This window comes from Monopterus albus, unplaced genomic scaffold (genome assembly GCF_001952655.1).
Source record: "Monopterus albus unplaced genomic scaffold, M_albus_1.0 scaffold4.1, whole genome shotgun sequence".
NCBI lineage: Eukaryota > Metazoa > Chordata > Actinopteri > Synbranchiformes > Synbranchidae > Monopterus > Monopterus albus.
The window spans coordinates 2,135,173-2,157,104 of record NW_018127884.1 but is presented as its reverse complement, the minus strand read 5'-3'; the positions used below and the strand labels follow the sequence as shown (position 1 = coordinate 2,157,104).

The 21,932-nt window shown below is 39.1% G+C and overlaps 2 protein-coding genes across 7 annotated transcripts in view; one reads left to right on the top strand and one right to left on the bottom strand.

Moving 5' to 3' along the window:
- The window catches only part of cul4a (cullin 4A), a 13,158-nt gene extending 5,987 nt beyond the window's left edge, over positions 1-7,171 (bottom strand). Inside the window, exons 1-9 of the mRNA XM_020605868.1 lie at positions 6,519-7,171; positions 3,467-3,582; positions 2,889-2,992; positions 2,415-2,484; positions 2,239-2,312; positions 2,002-2,164; positions 1,823-1,912; positions 1,658-1,740; positions 806-873 (exon numbers count right to left, since the gene is read on the bottom strand). Of these exons, the coding sequence (XP_020461524.1) occupies positions 806-873; positions 1,658-1,740; positions 1,823-1,912; positions 2,002-2,164; positions 2,239-2,312; positions 2,415-2,484; positions 2,889-2,992; positions 3,467-3,582; positions 6,519-6,660 (910 nt within the window). The 5' untranslated portion in view covers positions 6,661-7,171. The remainder of the gene's footprint in view (positions 1-805; positions 874-1,657; positions 1,741-1,822; positions 1,913-2,001; positions 2,165-2,238; positions 2,313-2,414; positions 2,485-2,888; positions 2,993-3,466; positions 3,583-6,518) is intronic.
- Positions 7,172-7,395: 224 nt separating this feature from the next.
- On the top strand, positions 7,396-18,425 carry tgfbrap1 (transforming growth factor, beta receptor associated protein 1). Of its 6 annotated transcripts, none has more exons than XM_020605812.1 (14): positions 7,690-7,739; positions 8,117-8,132; positions 9,579-10,294; positions 10,733-10,927; positions 13,124-13,278; positions 13,510-13,592; positions 13,716-13,896; positions 13,993-14,153; positions 14,873-14,930; positions 15,017-15,160; positions 15,433-15,576; positions 15,950-16,109; positions 16,277-16,743; positions 17,233-18,425. In XM_020605812.1, the coding sequence occupies exons 1-14, from the start codon at positions 7,718-7,720 to the stop codon at positions 17,419-17,421; spliced, it is 2,691 nt and encodes an 896-aa protein (XP_020461468.1). In that variant the 5' UTR covers positions 7,690-7,717; the 3' UTR covers positions 17,422-18,425. The 6 variants fall into 6 exon arrangements, with proteins under 6 accessions (XP_020461477.1, XP_020461512.1, XP_020461495.1 ...); XM_020605831.1 differs by having other exon boundaries at positions 7,704-7,739; positions 9,584-10,294; XM_020605821.1 differs by lacking the exon at positions 8,117-8,132 and having other exon boundaries at positions 7,396-7,739; positions 9,584-10,294.
- Positions 18,426-21,932: the final 3,507 nt, after the last annotated feature.

Here is a 21,932-nt window from a genome sequence, read left to right as displayed (position 1 = left end):
GGTCATGTGGGCAGAGGAGACCAAAATAGAACTTTTTGGTATAAACTCTACTCGCCGTGTTTGGAGGAAGAAGAAGGATGAGAACACCATCCCAACTGTGAGGCATGGGGGTGGAAATATCATGCTTTGGGGGTGCTTTTCTGCAAAGGGGACAGGACGACTGCACCGTATTGAGGAGAGGATGGATGGGGCCATGTATTGCCAGATTTTGGGCAACAACCTCCTTCCCTCAGTAAGAGCATTGAAGATGGGTCGTGGCTGGGTCTTCCAGCATGACAATGACCCCAAACACACAGCCAGGGCAACTAAGGAGTGGCTCTGTAAGAAGCATTTCAAGGTCCTGGAGTTTTTGGCCTAGCCAGTCTCCAGACCTGAACCCAATAGAAACTCTATGGAGGGAGCTGAAACTCTGTGATGCCCAGTGACAGCCCCAAAACCTGAAAGATCTGGAGAAGACCTGTATGGAGGAGTGGGCCAAAATCCCTGCTGCAGTGTGTGCAAACCTGGTCAAGAACTACAGGAAACATCTGACCTCTGTAACTGTAAACAAAGGTTTCGGTACCAAATATTAAGGTCTATTTTTCTATTGTATCAAATACTTATTTCATGCAATAAAATGGAAATAAATTATTTAAAAATCTAAAAATGTGGTTTTCTTGAATTTTTTTTTTGTAGATTCTGTCTCTCACAGTTGAGGTGTACCTACGATGAAAATTACAGGTCTGTCCATTCTTTGTAAGTAGGAAAAATTGAAAAATCTGCGGTGTATCAAATACTTATTTGCCCCACTGTACATTAAACATACCCTTTTGTAGTATCGAAGTCATGTGCTCTCCTAAAAGTTGTTTCTCAACACAGCTAATAAGTGGTTTCCTGAGATAATAAGAGGAAAAAAGGTGAGAAAGTGTATCCAAAAGCTGGAATAGATACATGCATATTCAAAACCCATCTTTTGATCTAATCCCCTTTAAAAACACCTTTAGTCTCACACCTCCTGAACTTTCTGCTTATCAGTTAACTGTTGAAAGCTACTGGAGTTGAGATTTACAACTAAAACTTTGGGTTATGATTTTAAAACTGTGCCATATGTATGTCAATATGGCTTTGGGTGGCAACCCTTGCATAGTGTTGACTTTTACTTTAATAGATCAACTTGTGAAAATCAACTGTGAAGAAAGTTTTCAATTTTATGCAGCAGGTGAAGAATCAAATGGAATAAAACATGAACAAACATTAAGATGCCGAGAGAGCCTAATGTGAAAATATTTCAAATAATGATAAGAAACACATTAGTGTGGAGATTTAGTGGCAATAACCTTTTGCAGTTAAATTTAAGCAATCAGCTGACACTGTGATTCCAGTATCAATCAGTAAACAAGTACAGGCAAATATACTATTCTATGTGTACTACTGTATATTTGGAATAAAATGCATAGAGGTACCTAATAGTATTGTAAAGTAGATGCACCCTGCTTTAATGGCTAGGAAGAAATTATGGCAATTAATTTTTGTTTACTTTTATTTTATGAAGGTTGGTATGCACATGAGAGGTAAAATTTCAGGATATTAATTATGGAATAGTCTGTTTCGTACATGTGACATGATTTTTGTTTCAGTATGCTATGTTGACACAAGTGAAAATTTAAAAAAAATTTACTGAGTGCTCTGGTCGACGTAGCTCACAATACGATCGTTCTCCTCCTCTAACCGATGAGCCACGTGATGCAAGTACTCAGTTACCTGCATATATAAAAACACACATATTCAGTACATTTGCCAATGAGAAATTGTAAACGCCATGCATTACAGTAGTGCCACTTACATCCCTCTCCTGCATCAGTCGCTGGCCCTCTGCTGCGTACAGGCGGTTGGTCTCAATCAAAAATCTTTCCTCAAAGGAATCTTTATAAACCTTAATAAAAGGTAGATGGTCAAGAGGTAAAAACAATGACACATTCAGTCCGTCTACTGATTAGTAATTGTAAACAGGAAATCAGCTACCTGCAGGTCTGACAGCATGCCCAGTAAACTCCTGAGCAGACTGCGGTCTACTGTCTCCCCATTCCGCTCCAGTTCTATCTGCTCCAAAATGCCATCTACTGTGCGCTTCTGAACTGCACTGTCATTCACAATGTGGATACGAAACAGTTCCAACCCAGTGTCCCTGCAACGCATACGTAACATCAGCCTCCTGAATACAGCTTAACAAAAAGAATAATCAGAAGAAACAAATTTTACCAGATGGAAGGGAGCAGAGAGTTCTGAAGCACATAGGTACGATCCAGGAAAAGAAAGATACTTCGGATCATTATCTATAAAGAGTAAAAACGAAACCACTGTCTTATTAGTGAAACAAAGCTAAACCAAATGAAGTGCAGTTTTGATATGGATCTATGACAAGCATCAACCCTTACAGTTTGCCTACAGTGATCCTGCCAGCAGCGATTCATTCGCTTCAGGAAGGAAAGATTGTCCAAAGACTCTGTGAACTTCATGTTAAGGAAAACACATTTTATTCCTTCATGTCATTAATCTAAAAATTTGGTGTTCAAGCTTGGAGGCACAGTCTTTTATGCTTATCTGTACTGAGTAACTGGAGGTATACTGACCTCTCGTGGGGAAAGACTGCAACAACACCTGAGCTGTGCCAGCAGAGACCAGACCTAAAGTTAACACAACTCCAAACAAAGCCGCCTTTGGAATCACTGTCAAAACTGCAGGTTTGTGATTTTAAAAATAGCTGCAGCACAGCTTGTATAAAACATCTCCACAGCACTGTTCACCAGTCACAAACTCACCTAATTATGTATCATCCCTCTCCCAAGCTCAGTAAATGTTTCAACCAGTTCAACACAATTTCCCAATACAGTCACACAAAAAAAGGATATTCTCTAAATTGGTGAATCTGGGCCTGCACGTGATCTTCACAGACCTGCCGTAGCTGCTTGTACAGTGTCGGGGAGACTTTATATGAACATAGGTTCTCCACTGCCTTCAGAGAGAAGTATTTCACAAAGAAAATGTGCCGGAAGCATGGAGAGGAGACAAGAACATAAGAGATACAGGTTGTTCCCAGTTCTATGCAAACACCAACAGCAGAATCAATGATTGATTTTAAGATGCAGACAAATGACATACTGGTTTTTCATTTATATTAGCACAGCAATCCACCTGTGGAAATGAGGTAGAGACACCAAAATAACAGTACCAAACACCAGAGATTGTTATGCTACACCCATCTCAGGAAAGTCACTCATCACTACAAGTTTATTTTAACCGTGAGCTGAAACCACTGGCAACTTCAAGTTTGTTTTCTATGATCTGCTGAAAGATCATGAACTGAAAACAATCAACTATAAAACAGGTGTGCTAGTCATGCCCAGTTGGTTTATACAAAAAAAAATCTATAATTCAACAGGCTATATCAAAACCTGGAAAAAAAATCTAACTCAGACAGACAGCAAACCTGATAGAGCTCCTCTAGATTGTACTTGATAGAGGTGCTGTTCTGAATGGCACCCACGGCATCTCGTAGTTTCAGCCACGTGTCCTCAGTGTAGTTCTCTGCTAGTTTTGGCCTGTCTGTTACAAAGAGCAAACAACAATATTAATTTTTAGATCTTATAAAGTTGTATCTGTATTGGACACAAATGCAAATATATACAATGTAAATTGATTTATTTTTTAACTCTTTGCCATTAGAGGACAAACAATAGTGAACTAGAGAGGGAGCACCTCCCATTTTGGACCCACAAGTAAAACAAACATTCACATTTTATGTGAAGGAAGGTGCATAAAGTAATTTTTCTGGTTACAGAACTTGTCAAAAATAATGAAAGGCTGTCACAGACTGTAAGAGACTTACTGCATATAATCAAACCAACAGCCAATACAAAAACTATTCATTTAAAACAAGAAGCGTAAGCAAGTATTTGCATTTAATGCCCGAAGCATACGTTTGTTTCTGTTCATTTGTGAGCTAACAGAAATAATTTCTTCCAAAAGATAAGGATTTGTTTTCTTTAAATGAACCTATTGTGCCATCACACATCGTCTTGAACCTTGAGATCTGAAGTAGACAACAACCACTACATGCAATTCTCTAATGGGACAACCAGAAGTTGAGACAGACATCATGACTGTCCTATAAATACCAATGCATCAGTGCAAAAATAAACAAACATGTTATTACAACATCAAGCCCTATTAAAATCTGACCTGAAGATTTCTAATCAAAGCAGTTGCGAAAGAAAATGGTTCTATATTAAAACACTTTATATTTTCTATCAAAATCAGAGACAAACAGCTCTGTACTGTATGATCTCAAAGACACATCCCTGTCGTCTTAAGGTCAGACACCCCCTGTTTTAACTTTTGCATTTCATCACTCAAATAAAATAACATTTTTAAAAATCACACAAGCTCATTTTTTTATTTTACCAACAGAATCAAGAAATGACTTTGTAACCCTTTCGGCTTATATTTAGAAACCAAAAGCTGGGATTAGGCATCATTTTAAGCCTATAGCAAGATATATGAAATAGGACATGTAAGAAATATGTGATGAAATATAAGGTGACTAATTGATTTTCTTTTGTTGAAATAAAAAAAGTAGCTTGTCACATTTTACTTTTTTGATTATATTTAGAATGTACAAGTATTTAAAGTCACATTCAATCACCAGCAGAGTAATTGAAATAATTGGAGCTCTCAACAGCAGATACTCAGAGTTTGTCTCCTCTCAGGTGTGAGTCTGACTCTGTTCACCTCAACTCTCATTCTGTGATCACTCTGGCAACCCACATAAACAACCATCTAACTGGTGTCAGTCAGTCACCCTCCACCTGCATTAACAGCAGCATTTACCAGCCTATGAACCACTCAGCTTCATGCCATCAGCTTGATCCTGCCTGAATCAGAAACCGCGCAGTTGTCCTAGGATCTTCTTCCAGTACACAACACCACTGCCACCATCCATTCATCTTTTTTATTAGCCCTCCAAAACTGAAGAAAAAAAAAATCTAATACCCAAAGGCTGCCTACAGTAGCTGGCATCCCTAAACAATAAATCACCATCAGTAAATCAGTGTCACCTATTTCCTTATCAGAATCTTTTACTTCATCATGTCTTAATCTGGCCTGACTGGTTGTCCCCTTGTTCACTTACCATTTAATTTTAACAATCAGTTGTGTTGTCTAAACAAATACAATTAAGAGAATAAATGTCACTATGCATTAGCAGGCATACTTCAAATTCTCTGTTTGATTATACAGTTTACACTGTGCAATAATTTGATCTGCTACTGTTATTACAGCACTCCCATGCTATTATAATTCTGGCCGTAGTGTTTACATACTGTTACACATTGTGCACGTCCATTTAAGGTCTGTACGCATTGTCCTTGTTTGTTTTATTTGTCATTATTTGCACTCTGAGCTTGGAGAAATGCAATTTTGTTCTGCAGTGCACTCTCCCTTGCATAGTCCTAAATGAAATGAATAAATGAAATAAAAGCTATTTTGACTGTGTTTTTATATTCTCATCTGGTCATTATATGTTAAGATATACTGACATTGCCATGTCTGTGTAAATGTGTTGTGGTACTAGTGTGGGTAAACCCATAAGCTATAAAATCAGCTGCATTTAGGTTTGGGTTTAGAGATATGGGGAAAAAAAGGTAAATTTGTCAAAATTAATTGAGAGTGGGCGAGCTCAAATGGAATCGGTGTTACCCCACCTTTTTCTCATCAAACAGCCTATTAAAACTTTGATATGACATTTTTATCAATCAATCGAAACTTTATTGCCAGGTATGTTAAAAGTAATTTGACTCCAGCTCAATGGCCCCTAATATGAACTAAATAAAACAGAAAAAAGGAGAAAAAAAAACACAGAATATCTGGTTAAAATAAGCTATCATATGTACAGTGGCTACATATACAAGCTAGTGCACTGTGGTGTTTGCTGTATCTAGTTACATATAAACATGGATTAACTGCTCATGAGAGTGATGGCCCAGGGAAGAAACTGTTCTGGTGTCTGGTTGTTTTGGAGTACAGTGACCTGTAACGCCATCTGAGACTTCACTATTACCTGCCAAACCCTCTTTCCCATTATGCTCACAAGCTGCATCTCTCTGTATACCATAAAAGATGTAAAATATAATGCTCTTATTTTGACATTGGGTTCAGCGTTAGCGGAAGTCCCTCCCATAGATGAAATCAAATAGTGTACTTATATTTTGGTTTTTTAAGTGTAAATCATATTGAGGAAAATCAAAGATCAATGTATTCTTCTTAAGCCACCCGCAATTTCCAAACAATCCAGTTGTATTTTGGTTTTTAAAGATCAGCCGAAATTAAGATGTTTCTTGTTTTTGTTGGTAAAACGATCTTTTTCCCATTTGCCCTGCGTTCATTCTAGTGGTGGAACCAAATATTTAGAACGTTCACTGACCTAGGACGATATAATGGTGTTGTTGTTAAATGGGACAGTTGAAAACAAGCACTGACAATACCTTTGAAATTTTTGATCACTAATTTCTTTGAAGCGCCAGTTTTGCCTGAGGCCACAGAGGAGTTCCTGGCCATCCCGTTGGTGTTGTGGTCCGTTATAGCTGAGAAGTTGGCTCTGTTGTCCTGTCGGATGTCCTCTGCCATTATCAGATTAGGTTTGGCTTAACGCTGTATGGCTCAAGTGTTTGTCTTAGTTAGAGCTGGGTTCTTCAGTCGCCTGTTTATTTACTAACAGCAACCCAGCCTCTTTGTTGAGCTAGTTGTCTTTGGTTGACAACACAGACAGTCGCAGACTATGTAAAACACATTTCCAAACAAACACTGACTAATGTAAGGTTAACTAATCAGAAAACATAACTACCGTCAGCTAAGTAAACAGCTAGCTAGGAGTATGTTATCTGACACTGCAACACTTTAGCTAAGTTACCAGCTTTCGTCTTCTCCACAACACTTTAACTTTAAAGGCTAGTCCATGCCAGCCATGACTACTTACAAAGTTTGACAAATTCAATTACTGTATTTTGAGACCGTAAACAAAAACCCAAAAGCGACATAGTTAACGTGTATATAACAAACCCATGGTGTAGCACACAGCTAGCTAGCTAGCACAACAAAATGGCTTTTATCAGACAGTTCATTTGGCCAGGTGCATCTTGGGTGAAAAGCGGCCGAGTTGTATTCAGAGACAGTTTGGACTATTTTTAAACTGTAATGACGTTAAAGTTAGGGGACCGAGGGATTTTCCACAAGCTTCTACCTGTTTGTTGGTGTAGTTCATTTTGAGACATTGGATCATTGCAGTTTCACTTTCTGGACTGAGTGACATTTGAATCCAGAATCTCCCGATTTAGTGCCACAATTACTGTTTAATGTATATGTTATACAGAATGGGCCACGGAAAAGTAGCCCGCCTCCAATATCTGTTAGCCAGGTACTTGTACTTAGGGCTCCGGGCTACTCTTCTGTGGCCCACCCTTTATTAATCCCCGTGAGGAAATTTCTTACTGATGGCAGCGCTCTCAGTCGCTGCCTGGCCACCCGGGTCAATTCGGGGTTCAATGTCTTGCCCAAGGACAAGTGTGGACTGGGGAGACCGGGAGTGAAATTATCAACCTTCTGATTGGGAGATAACCGCTCCACCTCCTGAGCCACAGCCGTCATAAAATAGTAGTGCTTTAACATTTGGAGAAAGGCCGTTTTTATGTCTCTTTGCTGCAGACATGGTATGTTCTTCATTTCACTTGAAAAATCAATATGTAGGCCAATTTGCCAGTGAGTGTACAAATTGTACCTATTTCTGTAATACCTTAACAGCGTCTTAAATGTGTTCGGAACTCGTCACCAACTTTCCCCTTTGCTAGACAGTCTTGAATGCACCCCTGTCATCTGCAACCACCAACAGCAGTTCAGTGCAAATGGGTGGTGTTTACGGTATACGGAAGACCTAACAACACCACTTAAGTCATATTTTCTGCCTGTTGGTGTGGCACTGACTACAGCACAATGGCTGTGTCAATGTTTAATTGTTACTATATGTCGTGGTTGCTGTTTTTGGAGTATTAATGCTCGTCTGTTTGTGGTGATCTCTTCTGCCTTACAGAGCGCTGTCTGCAGCGGTAGGTATGCTAACATCTCCAAGAGAAACTAGGCACGGAGTTGGTGCGCAGAGCACCGGTTCCATGGAGGAGAGGCCAGTTAGAAATCGAATGTTTTTTGTTCTGACAGACACCTGACGAGTGTTGTAACAATATGACTTGTTTGAGCACATTACTAAAAACCCGCCATTAACCACACAGAAAATCTAACATAGCCTTAATTAGCTTGTTAGCGAGCCTTGGCATCACTGGAGAGCGGTCTCGTTAAGATAATGTTAGCTAGTTTAGCTAGCTGGCCCAGAAGCTAACAAATATATTAAAAACCGAGCACATCCTCGTCACATGCTTAATGTACGTTAAAATACGAACAAATGGTTTCACTTCCAGAGAGCCCGTGTTAACCATTTAGCTTTGCTTTGTTACTTCCCTTAACCTCTGTGGATTTGCCAGGCTAGCTAGCGTTAACATCATTAGCTATTACCCACGTCACATGTTAGCTAGCTAATGTTTTCAATAATTGTTGAAAATTAACCCGATAACACTAATTTGGTCCTCCCTCCCGTTTCCCTCTTATTAGCATGTTATAAACGCCTAATAAATTGTATAATACAATGTAGAAAATTTCAGGAGCATGCACTATTTTCCAACAATTATCATTCCTCCTGTGAAGAAATATTTTACATTACATTATTACAGAGTTTTACTACATTGCCGTTCACTGTTATATAGCAGTTAACTTATTTAATAACTAAATCAACTAACAGTTTATAAAGTGTTTATAGATCTCTTTTAGGTGCTAGAGCTACTTGAAATATATTGAGAGCCTCAGCATAAATACTGATTAGAAAAGAGGTCCGACTTTAACTTAAATAAATCACCACAGTGTAATTCCCAGAAAAATATGGAATGCATTTACTTCCACACCACTTTCAAATCACACAGGAAGCACTTTATTTCCTTCTCTGGGACTGAATGAAGTGTCCACTTTTCAAAGCCAAAAGGGTCAATACCATATCTTAATTGAGAAAAAAAAACTTCCCTGTACTGGTAAGGTTATATATTAAGGCTACTAACAAGTCTTGTCATGTTAAGAATTAGCTTTTTTGTCAGAAGATAGCGAGAAGTGTTTGAATATTTGTTACAACTTTTCAGAGCCCAAGGTCATGTATTGCCTAACCAGCACTCCAAACCTTAAAATATTGAGCAGCGTTGGCCTTTTAAAGTTCACACTTGTGTGCTGTTATTCAGAGATAAATCAGATAGAGTCAAGCAACAGTCTGAATTGCCTAAAAGAATAGATTTAAAGTTTGTGATGAATGAGGGACGCACCCATGCATCCATATATGCTGTGATATTGCTGGGGAATTAATAGTGTATCACAATAAAATATTTTTCAGTATACTGTCATATTGATTGTTTTAACTTGTTTGCAGTTTTGTTGATGCCTGTGTGTTTTGTATTATCTAGTGTAGATGCCTTGGCTGAGATGAGTGTGAAGGCTTTTGAGCTTGTCCCCGCTGTGGAGCGGGATCTCCTCATGGGTGACAAAGCTCGCATCAACATTGAGTGCATTGAATGCTGTGGAAAGCACTTGTATGTGGGCACCAATGACTGCTTCATCCACCATTTTCTGCTGGACGAGGTCACTTCCTCTAAAGGAAAACTGACTTACTCAGCTCAGAAGCTTCTGCACAAATACCTGGGCCTCAAGAAACCAGTTACTGAGCTGCATGCTGCCTCTGCTTTGGAGCGTTTGATAGTGCTTTGCGATGGAATAGTGTTCCTTGTTGACATGGTGACACTGGAGACTGTGCCCTCGGCGGCAGGAGGTGGAGCCAAGATAAGAGGTGTGACAACGTTCTGCATTAATGAGAACCCAGTGAACGGTGATCCATTCTGTGTGGAAATGGGTGTACTCTCATCCAAGCGACGGACAGTGCAGATTTTTATGGTGTATGAGGACAGAGTGCAGCTGGTCAAAGAGGTGACTACGCCTGAGCAGCCTTGTGCTGTTAGTGTTGACGGTTACTTCTTGTGCCTGGCACTTACTACACAGTACATGATCCTGAACTACAAAACAGGAGCCTCCCAAGACCTGTTCCCTTACAACAGTGAAGAGAGGAGACCGATTGTGAAGAGGATTGGCAGGGAGGAATTCCTCTTAGCAGCGCCTGGTGGTCTGGGTGAGTCAGTGCAAAAACAGGGCATCTGCAGGTCTTTGAAAGTCTTAATCGATTTACAGAAGTCTTGAATATGTTTTTGTCTGCTATGGACAGTTATAACAGACGTTATCTATAAACTACAAGTGAGACAGTGGATTGTGCATGCAGGAGCTTCAGTCAGTACTAGGGGTGTGGCAGGCCAACTGAAAGAAGGGGTGCAGAGTCTTTTGTGGGTCCTCAGTCTCAGTAACTGAATAATATAACCTAATCAATAATCCTGCTTATAAACAATGTATAGATATCGCCAAAGGTATGTCTACTGAATCATAAAAAACAGAACCCAGTTCACAAGTTATTACTTTAAGCTCTATAATATTCCTGTAATGTCTCATGTGTAGTTCTTGACTTACATTAATAAAATATTTGCTTGAGAAAATGATCTCTCCACCCTCCCTTCAGGAATGTTTGCAAATGCAGAAGGGGCATCTCAGCGGGCTCCAGTCAACTGGTCAGAGAGTGTGATTGGTGCCACTGTGTGTTTTCCGTATGTGGTGGCTTTGGATGAGAGCTTCATCACCATCCACAGCATGTTGGACCAACAGCTAAAACAGACCGTCTCATTCAGGGATGGACACATTCTGCAAGACTTTGAAGGTATCATCACATGATTATTTCATAGGGCCCCTTTCAACCTATGTCCTCTGTTCAAACTGCATATTTACAAAAAGAAAATAGAAGGACTGATTATCTCTGTTCATAAACATCACTAGCCAGTCACTAATCTCAAGCAGAGATGAGGCACAGCCTTAAGAGGTCTGGTATTGTCAAACCTGTAGTATCAGCCACAACCTCTGCTGGCCCAAGACTTCAGACGATTGATCAGACTTGGTGCAGCTCCCTCTGGAGCCATAAAAAGCTTTATACTTGTTTCACATATGCAGCAGTAATCCCCAATACACCTAAAGTGACTTTAATTTGTAAAATTGTTGGAGTTCCCCTTTAATTTGTCAAACTTACAGAGATAATTAAAAATAGAGGGAAATTATATGTTATTAGCTGTCAGGTGCCTCCCTGGTGCACACATTTCCCTGAAAAACGAAGTTGGAAAACAGGCCTTGTTTATTCAGTACTCCAGGGAGTCGTTTTGGGTTGCTGGACTGAGAAACCTAAACCTTTTTACCAGAAAGTGCCTGGAAGGTCTGTAGCGCTATACACTGGGGTCTTGACTCTTAATGGGATCTGAAGCACTGGCAACTGAAAGGCTATAATAGGAAACTATTATAAAGACTCATTCACTTCAGTGTTGGAATAAAAGCTATTCCTCAGTGGAGTAATATTAAGGCTGGTGATTTTATGTATTTTCTTATGGTCAACAAATCCCAAGACAAAAACCAACAATGACTGTATTCTATTAACAAGTATTGTATGTGTACCCAAAACCCGATTTAGCCTATTAATGTGTGTCTTATAGCTCCATTGCTGCCAAAATACTACTAAAACACATCAGTGACCCACCCTCTTTTACTGGGTGATGTCTTTTCAATATATGAAAAAGATGTGTGGTAGTTTGTATGTAAACAGCTCCACAGGTTAATAACAGCAATCACTTTCACACTCTCTGGAGAGACTGATCATCCTTTGGAACATAGTTTGTATTGTAAATAACCCCTGTTTGTCTCTTCCATTTCTATGAAATTAGCATTATAAAATGAGGCTCTCTGTAACTGGTTGATGGAATATCCAGACAGATTATCCACTCTTCCCCCTTAGATCCTGTGCAATGCTATCATTTTCTTTTGTCCATTTTGAAGAATGTTTCTAACCCAATGGCCTTGGGTGTGCTAAGAAGTCACAGTGGTGTTTTACACACGTGTGTGTGACTCACCCTGGTCTTTCCTGTCTTACATTTCCTGCAGGATAGGCTCCACATTGTCACATTCATTGCAGCATACATTGAGCGTGGGTTGGCGTCACTGAACATAGTGCCTCGCTATCAGCTGAAGGGGGGTAATGGTGGTGGCAACTCCTACCCCCAGTCTCTGTACTGTTACAGCCCTGATGTATTCTGAATACTCTGGCTCATACAAGTATGGTTCTATGCATCCATCACCTCTGATAATCTCTTGTTTGTCAGACATATTCATATTCTTTGTGTTTATCAGAGTCTGTCCCTGACATTGTAAATATTGTCAAATGACTTAAGTCCAGAGATATGAGGTTGTGATACTGTATGTATCACAACACACTAACAAAGCTATGTAAAGAGAACTGCTTGTTCAACCATGCACAGTGGCCTGTGTCTTGCAGAAACTACTCTCCAGAGACTGGGAAAGTGAGGAGAAACCTGTCACTTAGTGTAATAGTGTGGCTCACTATACTAGTTTTTGGACAGCAATGTAGATCTATGGCACAGACAAATAAGTTAAATCAGACTCTGGATACAAAGGTATTACTTATTTGGGTAAATCCAATTCCCTTATTTGATCATTCCTTATTCCTTGATTCTTGATCCAGAAGTGATTCCAGTCTGCCATCTTGAAGGACATCCCAAAGACTCAATCGAGGGAAATGTGGATGCAATTCAGGGAATTGGAATTTACCCTTAGTAGAATACACTGATTGTTGGTTTCTGTCTTTTCATGGGATTTGTTGACAGTAACAAAAATATAGAAAATCAGCACCTTTAAATTTTAAAAAATAAGCAACTGAGAGGAGGTTAAACTCTCAGAGGGTTGGGACAGTCATTATTTGCTATTTGTCAACAATTAATATAATGGATACAGATGAAGCTCTATTTTTCCAAGGCTTTTAAAGGCTATTGTGTGACCTGCGAGTGTTGTATTGCTCTAGGGAAGGTCATTTTGGCTTCCACTAAGGCAGTGTATGTCCTGGTCCCCCTGCCCCTGGAGGGACAGATCCAAGACTTACTGGCCAGTCACAGAGTGGAGGAAGCACTCATCCTCTTGGAGGGAGCACAGAGAAATATTCCCAAAGACAAGTTCCAGGTAACAAATTGTGTGTTTTGATTTTCATGGATTAAGGATGTTGAAAAGATAAAATGTTTGGCTCACGGGCTATAGAATAGTACTGGTATCATAATAATCAATATGATAATAATTTTGCCTGGACTCAGATCCTTAAATTAAACTAATGATCTGAGCTGAATCACATTTATTGACACTATATTTCAAAAGTAAAAAGCACAGTTGTCTCATTGTCACTTTCTGCATGTACAGATTTTGCACAAAAGAATCCTCCAGCAGGCAGGTTTCATACAGTTTGGCCAACTACAGTTTCTAGAAGCAAAAGAACACTTCAGGTAAAAATCTGAGTCAGCGTTTGTTTAGTGATGGGATGAAACTGTCTGTGGCCAAAGTTCCCCTTGTTTCATCTTGATTGCCTCACTCATCAGCATTTTGTGACCTCATCATTATATTTTTAGGAGGGGTCAGCTGGATGTACGGGAGCTGATATCTCTCTACCCCTTACTGCTGCCAGCTTCATCTTCATTCACACGCTGCCACCCTCCTCTGCACGGGTTTGCAGATCTCAACCATCTGGCACAGGGAGACCAGGAGAAAGTGCTGAAATGCAAGAAATTCCTTATCAGTTATTTGGGAGAGGTGATTTATTTATACATAATTTTTCAATGAGTTTGCTTGTCAGAAGGTCTGGTAATACTGCATATTTATTACATAATGCTTCACCTCTGCGCACAGGTACGAAGCACAGAGGTGGCCAATGGCTGTAGGGAGGACGTGGACACAGCACTGTTAAAGCTGTATGCTGAACAGGATCACGAGAGCCTTCTAGACCTGCTTGCTGCAGACAATGCCTGCCTCCTATCAGACAGCATCCCATGGCTAGAAAAATATCACAAGTGTGTATGCTGTTGTTTTTGTTTTTGTGGTGCTCCTTTTAAGAATAAGTTATACAATTTCTAAAATATGAAAAACACTCAGAAAATCAGTGCATGTGAACACACAGAAATTTTACATATGTAGAAATGCTGTTACTGAAATGAACACACAAATACAATAGAACTGAATTGGCATCCACACACTCTGAAACTGTGGCTGCGCTCTGGAGGTTCAAATCTCAGTGCATGCAGCCGACGTGTTGAAGTGTCCTTGGGCAAGACACTGAACCCCCAAGTTGCCCCCGATGGTTAGAGCCATCCGTTGAGTTGGCTGCCTCAGTTCTGTACTAGGAACAAATTCCTTGTGTGTAACATACTTGGCCAAATAAATGTTATTATCCTTATTCTTAAATTCACCTTTTAATGTGTGTATGGTTTGACTGATTTCTAAAGAGTGATCAGTCAAAAAATAGTCATGGGCATGTCATCAGATTTACAACAGTGGTAATTAGCTGACATCTTGTTGACACTGCGGATCAGTATAATTTTCACTAATTATTGCAGTGACAGTATTCATAACTTAGGTGAGGCTTTGTTGGGTAAATACTTTGCTTGCCCCTCACTGATAATTACTGGTCTGTTAAATATATAACACTGTATCCACTTTAGTTAAAGCATTTTGTACAAAAATAGAATCTTGATGGAGAGCTTTTATTTCATTCAGTCTTTTTCCTCCTTAGATATTTTGCACTTGGGTTGCTTTATCATTATAATGGTCAGAATTCAGCAGCACTTCAGGTATGTACACCAAATGTCTCTCAGATGAATCTGCACCAATGTGATGTTTAGGAATTTAACATATGTCCACTTTCTTTTTCTGACAGTTGTGGATTCGTGTGGTTGATGGGGATCTGCAAGATTCCACAAGAGCTGATCTTTATGAGTACATTGTAGACTTTCTCTGCACCTGCTCCGATCTGGACCTTGTTTGGAAGTACGCAGGCTGGGCCTTGCAGAAGGATCCCATTGTAGGTTGCCAAGACCTTAAATAATATGGAAAATGTAACTGTGTTGTCAAAGATCATTAATGCCAGTCAGCATGGTGCAAATAAGATTTTTTTTTTTAAGATGGTTTAACAGTATAAACTAGTTGGATTCTTGTTTGCTTTCTCTTCCATACCAGATTATTTGTATCAGTTTTAATATTTGACCATTTTTCATTTTAAAGGATTATCATCTGATATTCTGCATGGAGTGGTAGAGCTATGGTTACAACCTAGCCTTTCTTTTTTGTTTATAGATAGGTGTTCACATCTTTACCAAGAGGTTGATTGGTAAAGATCAGTCAGAACTGAAACCTGATGATGTTGTCATTTACCTGGAAAAGCACAGCCAGGCGCTGCTTCTCTACTTGGAATACCTGGTGCTGGAGAGAAGGATACAGGTACAACAAAAGGATGAAATCATCAGTTGTTAATGACAAATAGGAGTTTGTAGTTGTGTAGAACTGGGGCCTCTCTCTTGAGTATGGTGGGACAAAAGATGTCCCCTCTACACTTTTGGTATTCAACCTTAAACATTTTCTTTCTTTATTTATTTTCTTTTGTGGCTGTATTTATTATTCCTTCAGATTAAGGCAAAATGTATTCTTAAATTTTCACTTCAGATTATTGAATCAGTTTGCAGTCAGTGTAAATATAATCTTTTTGAGGATGTGTTTTGGGGGATTTAGATGCTATTTATTTCATTCCAAGACCTTTCCTAAAGGAAAGTTTTTTTTGAATTCCGATTGTTTTCTTTCACGTCTGTGGATGCAGAAAGAGAAGTTCCACACACACCTGGCTGTGCTGTACCTGGAGAGGGTCTTGTCATTGCTGTCAAAGTCACCAACTGATGAAAAGCAGCTCCACGGAGCTAGAGAGAGGCTCCAAGCCCTGCTCAGGGAGTCCAACCTATACCGTGTCCAGTTTCTTTTAGGTGAGATGTGAGCGAAGGTGACTACACTTGAATATTTAGTTTTTAAGATGGCTCATTCTCTTGCTATTGCAAATTGGAGAAATATTGTTTTGCAGTATTATAATCAGCTTTCTGAAGATTTTAATCAGCATCTTATTCATTGTTTTCTTTTATTCTGCTCTGTTTAGGTAAGATAGAGAAATGTGAACAACTGCTGCTAGAGCGTGCAACACTACATGGAAAACTGGAGGAGCATGATAAAGCCCTGCATATATTGGTGCACAAGCTCAGAGACTTTCCGTCCGCTGAGGCCTTCTGTATATGGGCTTCATCTTATCGGGATTCTGCTTACCGACAGCAACTATTTCACCTGCTCTTGGGGGTGTATCTAGATGGAATCCCTTCTGGAAAACCCCAGACAGCAGCAGGAGGTGGCAGCGGAGACCTGGAGATGGCAGCAGTGGACCTCCTAAATCGGCACGGAGAGGTGTTCGATGCAGTCCGTGTCCTGCGCATGCTCCCTGAAGGCTGGTCGCTGCAGCTGCTGCGGCCCTTTTTAGGTCGAGCTGTCAGGGCCAGTATGCATACCTGCCGTACTTCCCAGATTGCTGTGGGGCTAGCTCGCTCTGAAAACCTTCAACTGCTACATGATAGGGTGAGAAACACATTTAACTGTTGGTTAAATTAAACATATTTGAATACATCTCCATGGGCATGTTCATTTGGCATTTTATTTACCAAAAGATTATAGTTACACAAAAATTGCAAAAAAAAAAAAAAAAAAAAGGTCATTTGCAGCCCCAAACCGAACCTCGATGACCTCTCCTAAAACTTGGAAATCTTCCAAATGTAAGCTTTTTTTTTTTTGTCTGTGTAGCTGTTGCAGCTTTCTTTCTTGAAATGAGTTGAAATATGAAGCAATCGTGTTTCACTAGTGGCTCTAAAGACAAAATAACAAGCATTTGGGACAGCTCTGTTAATTACCTCCTAAAATTCTGAAAAGAGAATAAGTATTAGTACTGTCATAAAATAAAATTCATTACTTTAGTTTCTCATTGGATTCTAGCATCTGCAGTGTGTTAGTTTTGTGCTCATTACTGCTTTAACTCACTGTAATTATTCTTTCATGCATTTTTTCCTCCAGTTGAAAGAGAGGAGGAAGCCCATTTTTGTGTCTGAGAAGAAAGGATGCCACCTGTGCCACAACACTTTCAGCGAGCCTGACGTGGTGTGTCTACCAGGTGGAGTGCCTGTCCATACTCACTGTGTCGCCCAGAGAGTAAGAGACCCTCTGACAAAGAGACAGTTAACTAATAGCAGTAAACATACGTGAGCCTTGACATTTCAAACGTGATCTGTGATTGGAGGCACCAAACTAAAGCAGGATGGCTGAGGACTGTGCGGATTACAAAAAGCACAGGACGCAGTTGCTGTAGTAGAACCTGCTATGGGGTTAATGAGAAACACAAAGAAAGCTGCACGAGTGTGTACGTGTGTAATGGGAGAAACGGGTGGCTTCAGTCTCTTTGTCATTTGCTACAGTTGTACCATGCTTTCAGACTGCAGGTCTTTAAAGAAGTTAAAAAAGAAACAGCTAAGTCACCATGCCCTTTAATTTATTTAAACAGAATTAATTAAAGACAGGTTTCTGTGCTTACCTGTGGGTTCAATACCGCTCCTGTCCTTGTCTTCGCTTCTACTGTTTTAAACCTGAATTTGAGAAACCGCTCAGACTGTTACAGCACACAGCATTTGAATTTTGTCGCAAATATTTCTGAAGCATGAATACTATCACCACTCTTATGGTTGTAGTCAAATTAACTCATGTGGGTAATGTATTAATTTTGTCCTAACTTGCACATTGCACTGTTAGATTTTAATGTGAAATACTACAAAGACTCATCAGTACTAATGGAAGTGGAGTCTTTTATGTCTGTCTTTTACTCTCTGAGATCTTGTCACACTGCTGCTTTATTTTCCTGTCAGCCAGAAGGGAAATGTGTGTTGTATTCACTGCATTTCAGTTGGTGACTTATTGGTATAAATTTGATCCAGAGCTGTTATTGAGCTTATTGTCTGTGGAGTAACAACAGTGTAAAACACTACATGAAATCTATTATTGCTCCACTAAGCATCATTAAGTGTAAGTGGCGATTCAGTACTCAAACTCCCTCAAGGACCACTCAGACTGACATCTAAACTTTCTCCAGTTAATCTTGACTGGTAAAATGTCAGTAGAGATGTGAAAGTATCATCAAATCATGTGAACTCAAGTTTCAGAAATTTTGTCTAACTTTGGATACCCAGTGAAATAAATAGAGAGGGATTTTCACTGCCTGTCTGCTGTCATGGATTCATTTTGTTTGGCCAGAGTACATACATAAAATGTGTTGATAAAGTTAAAATGAAACCTGCTTTTGCCAACACAAAACAAATGTAGGTTCGAGTCAAAATGTGGTGCTCACAAATTTAAACAAAATTTAGAAAGGTCTCTTTTCATTCTGAAATACTTTGCTCCCAATGTGTAAAATCTTGTTAGTTTTAATTAGAATGTTTGACAAATACTTTGAAATAATTATAAATCATCTGAATTATTACTACATGTGAGTAATTCTCTTATCTCACAGCTTGTGATGCAAGAGATGTCAATTTTTGTTTAAGCTGTAAAATGTATTTGACCACTAGATGACAGTAATATGTAAAATTTATAAAACAAATGAATCACAGGTAGAACATTATAGAAATGAGCTTGGCATTATGCTACTCTGTGCCCTGAATATGCATTTAAACAAAAAACTATATTGAGCTTTTTGGAACAAATACTCCAAACCTGTTCCATCTCCTTCACAGTCCATTAACACATACCCTGGAATTACTTAAAAGTAAATGCTTATTAAAATATTTTCCTAGTAATTACAAAGTTGTTACTCCTGCTGCTGCATTGGGCATGCTCTGACAGGGTACAGCATTGACAAGAAATGTCCAAGTTAAGCAGCTGATGTGGACAAAACGAATTCCTACGGCATTACTGACAAAAGTAATGAAAATCACAATGCATGATATTGCACCACACATAACCCCTAAACCTTTGTTAATGTTTGGAAATTGTGATAAAACAAAACCTTTATCATCCATGACTTTAATGGCTTGAGAACATATGCCTTGATGCATCTCAGCCCAGAGTGCTGGAGTTACAGCTTTAACCTTTCATTTATGACACCTCTCTCAAAAAGCAGAAAGAAATGGACGTGAGCCCTATTCTGTCATAATGAAGCCCTAAGATTCTTTATAGACTTGTCATCACAGAATACTGCTTTGTCCTTTAAGGCTTTCCAAATGTCGTGTATGTGTCAGGCAATAATAAAGTGCAGGTTGGACCTCATAAATGTTTCTCCCAGACTGACAAAATTGATGGGAGGTGCGTAAAGTGTTTGTGTTGCTAAATTGTGTGCACAGTCAGAATCAGGGACATATTCTTAAATGTCGGCTAGAGGTGATGCTTTGCTGGAAAATATCTACGTTGAATCAGTTTAGAAAAATTGTGATAACCAGTGTGGCAGAAGATGCATGAATTTCATAAAGGAGGAAAAAGAGGGAACCCTGATGAAAACTAAACATGGTTATGTTAAGCTGTTGTACACAGAATACACTATTTAGATCATTGTGTACGTCCATGTTTTCTTTTTAATGGTGAACACTGGTCCTAGAAATGCACCACTGCCTGTCTCACTAAGGATGAAGAAAAAGGGACCGTTGACAGCTCTGACTCCTCTAAGATTAGAAGATGTAAAAATTAATTTTTAACTTGGACACTCTGTTCAAGATCTACTTCCATTTTAATTCTGAAGGAGAGAAAATTGACCAGGATTCCCAAGTGAAGCCTCCAAGGACTGCATTGTACCGGCTGAAGACTTTTTTTTTTAATTTTCACATCAACCCACTAAGAGTCATCACTGTTGTGGGGTTTTTTTTTTTATTTCTCTGGTGCTGTTGCGACTCGCCTTCTGTACTTGTAACCCATTTCTGTAGGGGACTTTGTGCAAACATTTTTTTACATGGAAATCTGAATGTTGTAGATATTGTAGGTTTGACTTGCTTTCCATGACTGAAATTCACAGTTTATGCACAGCATCCATCTGAACAATTTCAATGTTGCTTGTGTAAAGGTCCTCCTAAACAAGGTTTCAAATTAAATAAAAAAAATGCAGTACTGTTGTGTAAAAAAGTGCTATTGTATTTTATAAATATATGTATACTGGTATGTATATACTGCATTTATACTTGTTTGTTGCTTTTTAAATCAGTGATGATGTGGATGGACTGTATAAAATGTAAAACCATCCCATTTTAATAAACATGAAACTATCAACTCATGACTCTGTTTCACATTTCATGCCTAAAAGTAATGTGTATTTTCCATGATTATAGTCAGTGGTATTTCTTTGGGCACAAATCTTTCTTCTGATTGTGGATCAAGTAAAATCACTTAACTACAAATTATACTGTACATTTGTTTCATCTAAAATGAGACATTTTGTGTATACAGTATAGTGTATCTGTTTTTTAACAATCATTTAACAAAAAAAATCCTCTTATTAATAAAACAGCCAGAAAGACTGCATATCCGCATCTATACCTTGGTGTGTTTGTGCACATTTGTTGAATGTTCTTTTTTTCTAATGTATATTTTTTTGCAATTATATGAATTATGCTCTGTTGTTTTCTAATAGATAACATGTATGCATCAACATGTACTAAGTATCGGGAAACATATACCTGTTAGTGGGAGCAGTCAGTTCCTTAATGAGCACAACTGGCTGTTTATACAACCACTCTACAATACTTTTCACAAATCGAGAAACAAACGAGTTTAAATCATGTCAATATCTGTGGAGCATTTTTTGTACTGTGTAAATTTGCCTACTGACCAACCAATATCAGTCACAGTCTCCATACATTTTTTATCTTTCTAGTCAAGGCTTTTATTAAAGGGTTGTTTTCCATATAGTATTATAAAAAGGTTTAAGCTGATTACACACTCCTGTGCAAATTAAAATAGGGTGGTGGCTTGTTATTATATTAAATTTTATTTATTGAAATAATAATGTAACCTGAATATTATGGAGAACACCTTCAGCTGATTGAAATAGCTCCGCCTGCCGTTAGGTCGCTGTAACTACAGGCCTGCCCGGCGACTGCTCGACAGAACACAAACGCCGTCTTTAGTTGACAGCCAAACTACCGATGCAGCAGAGTTGTGGAGCGAAACTAGGTCAGGCGCTCGGAAAACTATAGGCACATTAGAAAACCTTGCTTCGTAAGCTTTAGCCAATGTTTGCAACACTTCCAACACATTCTGCCGTCCTGTGGTCCAATGTGTTTTATCGGTCGCCCAGCTCGAAGGCAGTTTTTTTGTGTCGGTCCCGGCTGACCTGGGTAATCACCTTTTCTGACAAACAGTAAACGGAGGTGAAAGCCAGGTAAGAGTCCGACGGCGTCGACATGTGTCTTCATATTTTTCACTTCAACTTCCCATTAACTAGAACTTGTTAGCTAAGTAACGTTAGCAAACAAACAAGACGTAACGCTCGGTGCGGCTAAGCTAGATAATTCTATTTTGTTGGTTTGATGTGTTTGTGTTGTAAATTGGCACTTGTCATTGAATATCACCAATTTATGTGCAAAAATTTGAAGTTAAAGACAGCTTTTAGCAGGCAGAAGCTAACCTTTAGTTTATGGCATGGGTGTGGAATTGGTTGAAGCGGGGGGCGTGTCCTCCGTGTACAGTGTTTTCATTCTCAGGTTTGCAGAGTAAACTAAACAAATGTGTTTACTGGCACTTGG

Coding starts and splice junctions, on each gene's coding strand:
- tgfbrap1 (XM_020605812.1), top strand. CDS start 7,718: ATGTCTCTTTGCTGCAGACATG. Junction 14,931..15,016: donor AGAATTCAGCAGCACTTCAG/GTATGTACACCA, acceptor TTTTTCTGACAG/TTGTGGATTCGTGTGGTTGA. Junction 16,744..17,232: donor TTCAACTGCTACATGATAGG/GTGAGAAACACA, acceptor TTTTTCCTCCAG/TTGAAAGAGAGGAGGAAGCC.